This window comes from Pygocentrus nattereri, chromosome 29, assembly GCF_015220715.1.
Source record: "Pygocentrus nattereri isolate fPygNat1 chromosome 29, fPygNat1.pri, whole genome shotgun sequence".
NCBI lineage: Eukaryota > Metazoa > Chordata > Actinopteri > Characiformes > Serrasalmidae > Pygocentrus > Pygocentrus nattereri.
This window is the reverse complement of record NC_051239.1, coordinates 6861543-6876860: the sequence shown is the minus strand read 5'-3', so window position 1 is coordinate 6876860 and position 15318 is coordinate 6861543. Positions and strand designations below refer to the sequence as shown.

Here is a 15318-nt window from a genome sequence, read left to right as displayed (position 1 = left end):
TTTATTGTTTTTTGCAAATATTCACTCATTTTGAATTTGATGCCTGCAACACGTTCCAAAGAAGTTGAGATAGGGGCATGTTTAACTTCAGTAGCTCAGCAGTCCCGGGGTCTCCGTTGTCGTATTTTGAGCTTCATAATGCGCCACACATTTTCAATGTGGCAGGCCAGTCTAGTACCCGCACTCTTCTACTACGAAGCCACGCCGTTGTAACACGTGCAGAATGTGGCTTGGCACTGTCTTGCTGAAATAAGCAGGACGTCCCTGAAAAAGACGCTGCTTGGATGGCAGCAGATGTTGCTCCAAAACCTGTATGTACCTTTCAGCATTAATGGTGCCTTCACAGATGTGCAAGTTACCCCTGCCATGGGCACTAACACCCCCCCACACCATCAGAGATGCTGGCTTTTGAACTTTGTGCTGATAACAATCCAGACAGTCCTTTTCCTCTTTGGCTCAGAGGACACGACGTCCATGATTTCCAAAAACAGTTTGAAATGTGGACTCATCAGACCACAGGACACTTTTCTACTTTGCGTCAGTCCATCTCAGATGAGCTCGGGCCCAGAGAAGCCGGCGGCGTTTCTGGGTGGTGTTGATATCTGGCTTTCGCTTTGCATGGCAGAGTTTTAACTTGCACTTGTAGATGGAGCGACGAACTGTGTTCACTGACAGTGGTTTTCTGAAGTGTTCCTGAGCCCATGTGGGAATATCCATTACAGAATGATGTGGGTTTTTAATGCAGTGCCACCTGAGGGATCGAAGGTCACGGGCATTCAATGTTGATTTTCTGCCTTGTCTCTTACTTGCAGAGATTTCTCCAGATTCTCTGAATCTTTTGATGATATTATGGACTGTAGATGATGAAACCCCTAAATTCCTTGCAACTGCATGTTGAGAAACGTTGTTCTTAAACTGTTGGACTATTTGCTCACGCAGTTGTTCACAAAGTGGTGAACCTTGCTCCATCCTTGAGCCTTTCATGGACGCTCCCTTTATACCCAATCATGACACTCACCTGTTTCCAATTAACCTGTTCACCTGTGGAATGTTCCAAACAGGTGTTTTTTGAGCATTCCTCAACTTTTCCAGTCCTGTCCCAACTTCTTTGGAACGTGTTGCAGGCATCAAATTCAAAATAAGTGAATATTTGCAAAAAACAATAAAGTTTATCCGTTTGAACATTAAATATCTCGTCTTTGTAGTGTATTCAATTGAATATAGGTTGAAAAGGATTTGCTAATCATCATCTTCTGTTTTTATCTATGTTTTACACAACGTCCCAACTTCATTGGAATTGGGGTTGTATTTACAATTACAAATGAAAAAGGAAATATTTATGAAACAGTTTACATTGATGAGAGCACTGCTGGTGGGGTAACCATGGTGGTCCACCCACCAACCCGGTCTCCGTCTACTACGTCTTCCTGTCTAGGTTATGGCTTTAGGTATTGTTTAGCTACTCCAGTATTAGCCTCTCAATGCAAAGCCAGCTTATTAAGTACTAAATTAAGACCTTATGTTAAGACTGATATAAGGAAACTTAATGGAACTGCATCTGTAATGCCAAGCAGACCAGGTTTAACAATAAAGTTGTTCAATTAAACAATAACATCACCATACCAGCAGCAATGTCAGTGGTTACAGTTAATGAATTCCGACAAAATCAGATTTGTCTGATTAGCTTGTCACAAGTGAAAAAGAACACAAAGAAGTCCAACGCAAATGACCGCTCGTGCCACAGGCTCGGCATTGTTAGTGGCTTAAGTGTAAACAGTTGTTGGCAGGGACTCCAAGCAGTGGGTAGTGCTTATGCCTTTGCAGGAATCTGTTCATTCTTAAAAATCACATTTAAAAACCTTCTATGTCAGTAACTGAAAATTATTTCAATCAATAGGGACATCATTGTAACTTCTTGGCATTGAGAAGCTGTATTTAAAGCAGAGGAATACAGTCATGGAGTCATACAGCACACAAGCAGCTGGACTTCAGACTGGAACTATGGATGCTTCAAAGGGTCAAAATAGAAAGTGTATTAACGGTGTTAAAATAAACAGTGGTGTCAATAATTTAACGCATTATTAACACCTCTAATAATCAGACAACTGATGAATGACAAAGACATAATGTAAGTGTATTTTGTATGTGTGTACAGGCTTACTGCTAAAGCAGTAGCAGTGCTCCTGCCTATCCTGGGCATCTCATGGATCTTCGGGGTTTTGGCTGTTAATGACCACTCTCTACTCTTCCAGTACATGTTCGCAGCCTTCAATTCTCTGCAGGTTTGTCCACACTTTAACACCATTACTCTAATTACCTTCCCACTTAGAGGAAAGAGCCACAATATGTGTCCTTCTGACTGACACATGACGCACAACAGTCTCCAAAATCACCCTCACACCCTCACAGTCCAGCCAATAATGAGAATTAACAGCTTATGAAAACAATTGGGTTTCTCGTTCATTAAGCTGGAAATGAATGCAAGAGTGTTTTCGGATATGGCATCGTTACAGCCTTTCTCTTCTCATCTCTTTTCCTTATTATTCTCACAGGGCTTCTTCATCTTCCTCTTCCACTGTCTGCTGAACTCCGAGGTGAGGCTCCGACTGTGTTTGTGCAGCTGTGTGTAGGTCATAACTGCAGCGATAGCTTGGGAATACATCTGGCATAGCAGCAGCAGCAAGAGTGTAAATTGCACACATTTAGTGTTATGGCAATGGAGAGTGGTCACAGCTCCATCCAGTGGTGAAGCTTTGATACCGCATTTCATCCACAGCTTCGAAGTCGTAACACAGTTAATAGTAATCAGAGCCAAACCAAGAGCAAGACCGTAGCTGAGGACTGGAACAGGGTTTGTTTCCGAATTGGAAAACAAAAGGAGCCCATTCGATACTTCCCCAAAGTCGTGAAACTTGCGCTAGAGAAAGCAAAAGGAGCTGCACTTTTAAAAAAGATGGTTCTTCAAGGGTTCTTTAGTTAAGAAAATGGTTCTTTGTAGAACCATGAACAGTCAAAGAACACTGCATAATTAAAGCATTCTTTGCATCATGAAAAGGGTTCTTCAGATTGCTGTAGGATGTGCTGTAGATGGTTCTATATATAATTTTTTTGAAAATGGTTCTATACAGCACCCAAAAGGGTTCTATTGTTATGATGTTAAGCTTAATAGAAGAACCCTTTTGGCTGCTATGTAGTATAATTTTCAAAAATGTTCTATATATATCCATCTATAGCACATTCATGCACATTTTCCATTAATCTGAAGAACCCTTTCATGATGCAAAGAACCAAAGGGTTCTTTGAGTGTTCATGTTTCTATGTAGAACCATTTTCTTTACTAACAAACCCCTGAAGAGTCGTCTTTTTTAAGAGCCACAGAGAGCAATATTTATATGAAGATATCGAGATCTTGATTTCAAGTGTTCTTTTGCTTTTATAACAGTTTTAAGAAGTAAGAAAAGGGTGAATGAATATTGTTTCAAATTAAAGCAATAAGCCACCATAAAACATGATAATATGCACATATTTTTTATAAAATATATTTAAAGGTAATAATTAATAATAAAATCAATAAAGAATTTTTTCACGAAGAAGTATAGTTGGTTTAAAGTGTGCTATTCTTGCCAAACAACCCTTGACTGCTGACATATAATAAAGAGTGTTTTGTAATCAAATGTATTTTAATTTGTTTTTTATTTAACATAAAACTGTTTAACAAAGAATCCTTCACCCTATCCTTCACCCTATCCTTCACCTTTGCTCACCATATTACCACTGCAACTTCATGCGGTTTTGTGTACTGTGTTCAAGCTAACATTTGAAGCATATTAGACGTTCAGGTAGCATGTTCTTTGCCTTTTTTGCAGTTTGACAGGGAATCTTTCAATATTCAGTTCTGGCCTAACACTGTATATTAATGGAGGAGCAGTTTAGCCTGTTAGCTATCTTTTAGCCTAGTTTTGAATGAAAGTTAGTCTTCAGCACCTCAGTTTAAACGAAACCAGTTTCTTATGTTGTATATTATGGCTTGGTGGTCCACCTAAGCAGCATAGCAGTCCAGTCGTAGCTAAACAGTGTTTAGTAACTTGCCACATCAAATTGTGTGACAGTAGTTGTGTGAGCACATTTATTGAGTATTCTATAGTGGCTTCAAGCATATCCAATCAGATTTTAGGATTGGAACTGGAAACCATTACTTTCTGAAAATGTTTGCATTCTTATAATAAAATAACAAATGCCACTAGTGAATAAGCTAACACACCTAGTGACAGGTGTGTATCGCTGTGTAGCAAACCAAACACTGTAATCTAGTGTAATACATTTGTCTTGTATTCATTTAGGTATGGTTAACAGCAGCAGCTTAGAAAAAAATAAAGCTATCATTGTTATTTAGCTACTGATGGGCAGCAGAACTATACAAGTGTGGTTAAATAAATGTGCTGTGGTCAGTTATTGTGTGGTTTAAAGTTGAATTATTGTATAACTGTTCACTTTTCTCCTTTCTGGGGCAGAAAAGTATGTGGTAACCAATGATTCCCTCCCTCAGGTGAGAGCAGCCTTCAAGCACAAGACCAAAGTCTGGTCTCTGACCAGCAGCTCAATTCGCAACATCAACGTCAAGCCTTTCAACTCGGACATTGTGAGTACTTGCTAAGAAAAGCAGTTATACCTTAACACTAGAATGACTAAAGCTACGAAAACGTTCATAAGGGAATCTGTAGAATCGTGTTTCAAAAGTTATAATTCATGGGTGCGTAGTAGCGATGGATAGAGCAGTGGCGATTTCTCTAAGACTGCAAGGGAAGCTCAGCTTCCCCTAAAATGTCAAAAATTAAATGGTCAAATATGTAGAGTTGTGTTAACGTTTCATTGACTACACATCACATAACTACTGCTATAGAGGACTAGCTTGCCTAAGCATGCTAACATGGCTAACAGTGAATGGAGGCAATTAGTTTGTGTGAATCTGTTTGCTAATTGGTGGCTAGTCACTTTCGTTCATTTTTAGCAAGGTTGGCAAGAGGAACTAAGTAATATGCGAGATATTTGCATAATTCTAATTAGTGGCAGTTCACTGTTATCAAGATTTGCTGTTTTGGCTTAGCTATTAAAAATGTCAAGGTCAGTTAAAATGCAGTATATGATAAATATACCAGCTTACTCATTGTCTCTTTTGATTTTCTGTCTGACAGATGAACGGTAACAAAGGGGGCGTGAGCCCGACGAAGATGCACACGTGGGACAAAAGCACCAACTCGGCCAATCGCATTGACCTGTCAGCAGTCTAAGAGGCACATGGTGAGCGGCCAACGGCTACTGATCAAAGGACCATAAACGGAAACTAAATGTAGAACTTCTGCTCAAACAGTTCAGTTCTTTCCACAGTGACTCAAAACTTTTATAAAGTTCTCGCAGGACTGGAGAAAGAGTGAGTGAAGAAAAGAAAAGACTGCGGGCTTTCACAGCTGCTAGCAGACTTACGCTCAGCGCTCTGATGTCACTCTCTCCCCCTTCACTCCATGAAGATAAACAGAGTTTTAGACAGTAATAAGTTGCAGATGAAAACACAAGACTCATTGTGTTGGATGAATGTGCTCTGTTCAGTGTTATAAACTATAAAACGTTCTCCTTGTAATTCTAGTAACTGCTGGATTCCACTGCTGTCTGTTACTTGACACTAAACTGTGACACGAGATGCTGGGGAAGGAGGAGTATTCTGTTTTGCTGCCACACACTCATGGGACCTGCTATTACTCTGAGTAGAAGGACTGAAAAATCTGGCCTGGCTTACGTGTGGACAGTATACTAGTTTCCCTCTCAAAGGCACATGAACATGTAGCTGGCAAGACTTTAGTGGCTGCAGCAAGAGACATTCCTGAGGAAGTACACGGTTCCAGTATGTAGCATCCTGCACCAAACATACGTTGAGTGTCAGTCCATTTGTAAAGGGAAAGCCGATGACTATGAAGCTCCATTCTAACCTGTGTTGAGACGTGTTTTGTGCTACAGAGTTTCATCTGATGTCCCGACTTAAATATTATATATTGTGATAGCTGTAAGGAGGCAAGCTTGTTTTTTTGGAGGTTTTAGATACTAAGTGGAATACAAAGCACAAAGTTTAGATATTTGTGGCCGCTCATATTCAAACATCTCAAATATTTATGTTAAGTTACATTTTTAAGGCCAAATTTTAAAATGTGTATTGCATGACACTTCTTAACTGCTTGCCTCACTTAAGTCTAAAACAGTGCAATATTTGCAACACTTAAGTAACAAAACTTACCTGAAGTGATTTCATGCAGCCCTTATTTTAAATATATAAGGGTAAAATGTAAACATTGTACTTAAGTGCGTTGCATTAACTTCCCCTCTCACTTCCAGCTAATACTTAAGTGTTTCATAACACACGTTTTTTGTCATAGTCAAACACAAAAGTCATGAAACTTAGACTGAAGTGATTTCATGCAGCTCGCTTAAGTAAAAGGTTTGTATAAGTGAAAACGTGGGGCTAATAATCAGTTAAGATGTTTTATGCAAGCAGCCACTGATGGTCATATCTTAATGAAAGCTTTATGATAAAATTTTTGATAATTTTTCCAAAACTCCACAAACTGACTTTGACATTGTGTCATTTAATAGGACCATACAAAATCAGAACAGGTGTTTGTCTTTTAAACGACTGCCTGGGCTCGACTTTGATACTGCCATGAAAATATTTATCTACTACAAATCAGACTTAGGATCCTTTAATATATTTAGTCTGTATTATAAACAAATCAAGAAGCTAAATGTACCAATCCACAAAGTGGACTTTTCCAGAATAGCAGTGAGTAGTTAAGCTTCTGTACAGTGTATAATTTAAATACTGTAGGTAAGGACTGAGTCCCTGTTATTAAACATGCATGCCACAAATGTTTCAAAAGTTCTGCATAATTAAGTTGTCGAGATGTAAACAAAGTCATTCAGAGTGGTTTGTTGTGAAATGCTCCGTCCCAGAGAAGCTTACAGAGCCAGAATTGTTTACAGTGGTGGTGATAGGAACCAGACGTCTAAAGAGTTTATTAATGTGTCTAAAATCTCCCTCACAGAAAGTTCACATAAAATACGCTGCCTGAGACATTGTTTTACAGTCGTTCAGAGACAAGACTTTGGATTCAAATCTATTTTCTTTTTCGTAATGTCCTAGTGGAGAGCTACATGCAGCACATTATAAGATACCCAAAGATTTACCAGTATTACCATTTTCAATATTACATTTAAAGCTCAGAAGACTCGTGTAGGATCACTGATGGTTTTGGATAGTAAATAAACTGGCTACATTTGTGTTGTAGACATGGTGGCCCCTGGTTCCCATCACCACCACAGTGAAGAAATCGAAGTCCATAAGTTTCTCTGCAGTGAACCATTTTACACCAAACCACTCTGAATGACTTTGTTTACATCTCAACCGCTGTGCCATCTATGTTAAGTAGCAAGGCTACTTTTACAAGGCTGTCTAGCCAGGCTCAGGCAATGTAGTCAAGATTAGTTAACCAAAGAAAAGACATGATTCTTTTCTTTTACAGTGTTTTCATGAACCAGATGAGTGTGAGGCTGAAACTCTGAAGTATCACGTGATTATTTTGGGTCATATGATGGTGGACAGTTTAGCTAAATTACACTGAAATGCCCGACACATTCTTCGTATTAAGTTTGCGGCACAAATTCCACAATACTGAGAAAAAGAACAATTAGTTAGTCTCAGAACTTACAGTCATCACACAATGTAATTATCTAGTACTTTGGTGTTTATACCACATACTTGATCAGTTAAAATCTAGAACATTTTCAGTGTAATAGAGTTAAACTGTCTTGGAATTTGTCAACATCACACAAAACAGTTCTCGAGTATTTTGGTGTTCATACCACACACTTAGGTCCTATGTAGAGCATGTTTGGCATTTCAGTGTAATTTAGTTGAACTGTCTTAGAACTCATGTCATGTTACCCAAAATAATGATCTAGTACTTTGGAGTTTGTACCTCACACTTCACTCATTATTACCTAGAACCTAGGGGACTGTACAGGAAAGCGTTACTAGGCTGGCCATTAAAATGACAACGTTGCAGTGGACATGGAAGCTACTCTGGAACATTCATGGTCGTTCACAGCTTTGCCGCATCAGATCTGTGTGAATTTGGGTAAAACTGTACTGCAGACTTTCAGCTGCACAGCTTCAGCTTCTGTGCCAAATGTACGTTAAATAGGGGAGCATTACATGACGGTCAGGGTTTCTCTTCTACATTCAAATATAATATTCCAGTAGTTGCCTTGTACCATAGTTATTTAATGTGTTAAATTATGTAATATTGTGTTTCGCTCTCCTTTTTTAATTCCTGAAACCTTTCTTTAAAGCCGCATTCACTCTTTTAGGTTCATCCACAGCTATGTGTGAGTGTGGAGTTTCACAGCTGTAAAAGAAACTGCTCAGAAACTCTTAAGCGCTGTTATAGATCAAGATCATGTGATTAGGCTCTGTATAAATACAGCTGGTTTGAATGGTGTCATGAGGGAACAATACAATAGCAGAGTAATAATGCTTTGGCTGGATTACATGGGATTTAAAGGACAATACATAGCTAGACTTTGGACTTGCATTCATTTAAAGCAAGAAGTGACGCCAAGGCACACAAAGGCTTAAAGTATATTATGACGATGATGATGTCAACATAAAGTGATGTACAGAGTGTCAAGACGATCTTTGTGTTCGAAGCTTGTCTGTGTAAAAACGCCTGAGCTTTTCACAAGACTAATAATGTGAGTCAGATGCATTCTGAGAAGTGTTTGCTTTGTTCTTTTTTTCTTACCACCAGTGCTGTTATTCTTCCATTTACAACATTCTCTTTTGTCTGTAGTTTATTCTCTATGAACAAAGTGATTCTTAGCTGTTCAATGAAGGTCCACAAAAATAAAACCTATCTACTACGCTACTGTGAGACGATTGTCTGCGAATCGTAAATGTCCGTGTTTAGCTCTTCTATGCCCATCATTGCTGGTGTCCTCATTAGCAGATCAGTGGAATGAAAAAAGACTCTTTAGTTTTTGCGTTGATATGTATTGGCATTATAAACAACATTTAATTTAAAAAAGAAAGGACCCTACCTCACAAACTGATTCACATGTGGATTAAGTGACCACAAATTCTGTTGTAAAATCTGTTGATATGTTGGATAAGCTTTACAGAACGCTGGCAAAAATCCCATTCATCTTAATGAAAAACTGTAGCATGCAGCACAAAAAATGTTGTTCAGTTGACATTTTTAGGTGTGAAACACCTGGTTTGTAACTCACTCACTCCGGTTTAGCAGGCTGAAGACTCTCCACAAGGGGGAGCACATAGATGTTAGCAGTTTGCCTCAATAACACTGTGTCCTAGTTTATTCGTGGGAAAGATCACGTGATTAGATGAGCGATCAGCTGTACTTTTATCTGTCGTGTAATTCAGTTGTTATGAGCTAACGTTAGTGCCAGAGGCAAATCTGCCAGAGTTTCAGTAAGCCTCAACAACAAAGTCCAGCTCAGTAGGGTAACACTTTATACTGGAAATTCACTGTTTTTGAATCCAAATCCCATCAAAGTGCATTAGGGCGAGTGGGATTTTGTGCCAGTGTTCTGTAAAGCTTCCATCCTAACAACAGTAGCTATGAATATATTTGTGAGAGGGATTTGGATTGGTCAGTTACCATCCTACATAATAAGGTGTACGGCGTCAAATCCAGCTCAAAATTTGCGAGGAAAATTACTCTTGCATGTGAGGAAGAGAACTACTCGCATGAGGGAAACACACTCGCACGCGCAAAGAAAATTAGCCGGACACTCGACTGTTCTTTCTGGTCACTATTGAGCTTCGGTTCACGCAAGAGTTTGATCCGTTTTTAACAGCTGTGGGTGGGTGGGTCCTGACATATGATTGGTTACTACTGAGTTCTGTAAACCTGCTTTGAGACAACACTAGTTGTAAAAAACACTACACAAATAAATGTTGTTGTTATTTCTGGAACTGTGTTGTGATTGGCTGGCTGTCAGTGGTCGACAGAGCTTTAGCAAGATATAAAAACCTTGGAACAGGACTTTGACTCTAGAAGATGACCCTCACAGTCCACCAGCACAGCGGCGTTAGGCAAAACGCTGCCTGTGACTACTGAATTCTGTCTTTGTGAATGTTTAGTAATCGCATGCATGCACGTGCGGGTGGTTTTCCTCACGTGTGTAGTTCTCTTTGCGTGGATGAGGGGTTTTCTTTGCACGCAAGAGTAGTTTTCCTCACGCAGTAGCGGTTTTCCTCACTTGTGAAATTTTTACTGGATTTGACGACATAAAGGTCACATTGGTTCAGTGTTGAAAAATGGTCAAAAGCTTTAATTTAAAGCCAACATTGACAATATTGATATTGGTATGCAAACATTTGGGTGGTCCCGATCAAATTACACAAAATGTGTATTATATTTGGTGTTATATTTTTGGTAGTATATAAGTCTTAAAACTCAGCAAATAAAGAGAATTGTGCAGGAAAAGTTTGTTGCCTGTTGAGGATGTGCTCACCTATTTATTCAGTCTTTAATGGTCTGGTTCAGTGGTGATGCATTGTTATGGTTCTCTGATAGTGCTGATGTCACTGCGTCACTCTGTAAACTGCTCAATTGATCTAATTCATGATCCACAAGGGTTCCCCAGGACCTGTCCAGGCAGGTTTTGGACTTGCCACACTGTTCATCTTTTTTCCAAATCCCACTTTTACTTCTGCATGAGTCATTTCTGCTGATACATTTGCTTTCTGGCTAGCCTGAGCTGCAGCTTCTGTCCCACATGCGTCGGCCTTGTTTCCCTGAGAGTGGAACTGTAGGCTTGGTCCAGAGTGCCTCACTGGACTGTCCTGCGCAAATGACTGATGACTGAATGTAGATATGAATCGAAAAGCAGAGGAGTCAGTGTTTGTGTTGGAAAAGAATGTCTTGTTCATAGATCCTGGCTGTGGGTTTGGACTTCAGAGACTGACGCCTGTCCTCCCAGCGGTAGCTGATGTCAGAGCAGAGGAGCTGGTCATATCAGCTCTTGCACGCTTCGGCTCGTACTCACATTATCTATTTTCCGTCTTTTGGACACGACGCATGTATGATTTGGGTGGAGGACGGTGTTGATCCCCGTCCTGGGGCTTCCTCTTGGATTATCAAATCAGATTAATTGACTTAGAATTGGGCTGGTTTACAGAGTATAACATGTTGATGTCATACTCGGCCTTGGCAGTGTGTGTGTTTGTGTGTGTGTGTGTTTGTGTGTGTGTGTGTGTGTGTGTGTGTGTGTGTGTGTGTGTGTGTGTGTGTGTGTAGGACCTCATTTCTATAGTCAGAATCGCTCCATTGTGGATTATTGCGGTACCATACGTTAATACGAAATTCTACCACTCAAGCATTTTAAAAGACACAGGTGAAACAAATGATAAGGGGGCGGAGCTGAGGATGAGACAAGTGACTGAGATGATCTCCTAGGCTGTGCTTGAAATGGAACACTGCTGTACTACATACTGCATAATGCATTAGTATATACTGTATAATGCACGCTACTTTTCAGCACCTCGAAAATGGCAGAAAACAAAGCTGGTGGAGCAGAGCTTGTTTTAAAATGTAAGTTGTTCACATCCTTGAATTTGTCTTCGTTACATTATAGAGTGTAAAATTATTCATTTAAGCATTCGTCCATATATCGTATATCGTCCATATATTGTATCATATACATAGTTTATCGTACTACGTAGGAACATCTTCATTTCCATGAAGAAATGAAGTACACAACGCAACAGGCTCCCACCAGTTCCCTCGCAAGCTTCGCTGCTCTGGTGACGTCCCCATGCAGCCTTGTTATGACTGTTCCATAGACCACTGTAGTCGTGCGTCATTCTGTAGTCCTCGTTATGCCCGTATTAGGAACTCCGGGTCTAAGCTCCATTTCTCTATGGCCAGAAGGAATAGAGTGATTCTATCACCCCCTATGTTAAACAAAAATGTTAAACCCAATACGTTTTTTCTCCAGAATACCACTGGATCCTCCAGATTACGAGGCCGTAAAGAGCTATAATACTAATATCAGAGCCAGTTTATGAGGAGCCTGGCCACTTCCTATTTCCCCCGTTATATCAAAAAACAGGACTGCTAAACAGCAGAGGGCGCCTGTGAGTGAGTCCTCAATGAGTGGGAGTGAATGGAGCTCAACAGCTAAAAATGAAAAGTTAAAATAGTTTCTAATCACTCGCCCAGAGCGTCTCTTTAATTTTAGAAAGTAGAAGGATGAGTTTCACTAAAAAAAAAACAAAGATAACTCACCTGTATGTTTATTTATTTATGTTTTTACAGTAAACAGGTTTTTGGCTCTTATTACTGCTACTGAGTGCTCACTGGCTGTTAGTACTCACTGACGTCATGAACATACAATAGGCACTGTTTTAAACTCCTATAGCTCGAGTTTAAAAGCTCCTAAAAATATAACAACAGTATTAAAATGTTTTATGCTGTTCAGGAAATTAATGTATTCTTGTATATTAAAATGTTTAAGCATTTATAAACTATGATTCTGCTCAAATGCGCCATATCAACCCATTCATTTTGGACTTGCTCAGGAGCGCCCTCTAGTGTTTGAGAAAGCCGGAAAACATTGCAGAGCTGGAATTCTCCTTTCTACAAGTTCTCTGGTGCCAGCGCTACCTTATGAAAATATTCTGTCGTAGTGCATATTTACAGGTGTACTCATAAATAAAACCTCTCAGCAGGATATTTCTATAGGCTAAAGCTCCTTATCAAAAATACTACCTGTGTTAAAACTACGAAGCTGAATTTCTCTTCTTTTTTCGCAGCTTCTTGTTTGAATGTTCCCATTCCACCTTAAATGGTGCAGCAGCTGTACAAACATTAGCAAACAAGACAAAATGCTGACCTGTCTGTTCTGAGAAACAGCAAAAATAAGTTAATTTCACCTTAAATGAATAGAACGTGACTGCTGCCCCATTTAAGGTGGAACGGGAAAAGTTGAACAAAACCTCGCAAATGTCCAGAGAAAATGTCCTAAGAAAAATGTTACCAGCATTAAAATAATAACTAGGATATTCTGAGAGCCTAACTCAGTTTTCCAGGTCAGCAGTGATATTAAGCTGAGTCTGTACTGGATCAGCCCGAGTGCAGGTACATTTGTAGATCTTTTCAAATGAAGCTAAAAGGAGAGGTCTGTCTTGTTTCAGTGAGCATCGGATGAAGAGCAGAGAATTTTGTTCTGACCTCATCTGCCCTCAGTCTGAACATGGAAATGTTTACTGCCAAAACCTGCTTAAGGAGGCTGCCAGTCTAATGACGTCGGTTCATTAGATGACATGTAGCACTATTTAACGACCTCATAATTCGGAAGATCCAGTGATAGTTGGGAGAAAATTACCCGGAGTTCCTAATATGGGCATAAAACCACGGCGCAGACTACAAAATGACGACAAGGCTACGGTGGTCTATAGGCTACTAAGAAGGAGTCTTCATAGGGCAGTCCTGCCGATGACCCGCCCTACCTGCAGCCTGGGCTTTGGAACGCAGATCAGAACCATCTCAAAACCTGCCTCATTTTCCTCAGCTGTCCAATCACTGCTTAGCATCCATTGCTAGACGCATTTCAGCTCTTTTCTTTCCTCATTCTTTTTTAAAATGTTTTATTTATGCAATCAACGTACAAATGGTAATGGCAACGCAGTGTACTGTTTACTTAAAACCAAAGCAGTCGGTAAATTCAAGTAACCATATAAAAACAAACAAAAAAATAATACGTTTATTTAAAAAGGGGGTGTCACAATCACTCCTCAGTATCTTTCAAATCATTTTCATAAATCAGTTTTACAATTTTTTGGCATTTTTGCGTTTCAGCTCTTTTCAGGTGGATGCATTTTGGTGACGAGGCCTGCCTGCTGAGTTGTAAGTGATGCTATGACAGGGTGGAGGGTTTTGTCTTCTATCCATCTCCAAAGCCCCAAATAAACTTTTGAGTTGAGTCATTTAATTTTCTTTACACTCATATCTGGTAATCCGTGCTAGTCTCACTGAATAATGCGCATAATGCCTGGAAAACCGAAGCTGAGTGGTTTAGATGGTCAGGTTACTATTTCAATCACGTTATTTGTGCAGTAAGTCAACTTTATTAAACAGATGAAGTGAAGTGGTTACGTCCTCCTGTTATGCTTTGGGATGCAGTATCTTGGAGGGCAGCACGGTGGTGCTGTCGCCTCACAGCGAGACGGGTCTGGGTTCAATTCCCCGGCTGGGCGACCACGGTTCTTTCTGTGTGGAGTTTGCATGTTCTCCCTGTGTCTGTGTGGGTTTCCTCCCACAGTCCAAAGACATGCAGTCAGGCTAATTGGACAGGCTAAACTGCCCCTAGGTGTGAATGTACATGTCTGTCTGCCCTGTGATGGACTGGTGACCTGGCCAGGGTGTATCCTGCCTTCCACCCAATGAGTGCTGGGATAGGCAGCTGCCCCATGACCCAGAAGGATAAGCGGCTTATAATATGTGTGTATATCACAGAGGTGCATAGACATATGGGTAGCACTGGCTGCCTTCCAGTAAATTTGGCCGGTGTGGTGCCGTCTCACATCCCCGTCCTGATCTTGCTTCCCCTGGTTTCTGGAGACAGTTTTCTCAGTGTTTTTCTGGTTTGTCCTCACTATGAGCAGCACAGTGACAGAGCACTGCACCACCACACACTCAACAGATCTGAATCCTTTAACATCACTGAGACCCTCATCTGACCACACGAGGGCGCTGCTGGCATAGTTAACATATTCTGTCACCACCATCATCAGAAATTCAGTTTATAGTGAAAAATGCTTTTGTCAGGAGTGATATTTGAGTGTGTGATGCTTCACTTCTCACCAGTAAAAACTGAAGGCAAATTTTTTGCTAATATAAATTAAATGTTATAATGTTTACATATTACATAAAATTGAGTGCCCAAAGTTTGGGCACTCATGGTCACATGCACAGTTGCTGTGTTCTTGCCATAAAGTAAAGCTATGTGAAAGTTAAGGCGCTTATATTTTACTTTTATTTTATACAAAACAGCTCATATTAGATGTTATGTAAATATTTTATGTTTTATATTTTTTAGGATTTTTCATTTTTCAACATATTAAACCTAGAACATAAACAGACATTGTGAACTAAAATGAGCAGTTCTCTGTTCTCTATAGAAGATGTGGTCACTTACTTTCGCATAGACCATCAACACAACATGGACTTTGACCAGAGGTGTTCAAAC

At 39.9% G+C, this 15318-nt stretch overlaps 1 protein-coding gene across 2 annotated transcripts in view; it reads left to right on the top strand.

Annotated features, from left to right (window-relative positions):
- Positions 1–6998, top strand: part of adgrd1 (adhesion G protein-coupled receptor D1) — a 98078-nt gene extending 91080 nt beyond the window's left edge. For both annotated transcript variants that reach the window (XM_037536083.1, XM_037536082.1), the window contains exons 22-25: positions 2156–2282; positions 2553–2594; positions 4547–4639; positions 5193–6998. In XM_037536083.1, coding sequence (XP_037391980.1) covers positions 2156–2282; positions 2553–2594; positions 4547–4639; positions 5193–5288 — 358 coding nt within the window. In that variant the 3' untranslated portion in view covers positions 5289–6998. The remainder of the gene's footprint in view (positions 1–2155; positions 2283–2552; positions 2595–4546; positions 4640–5192) is intronic.
- Positions 6999–15318: the final 8320 nt, after the last annotated feature.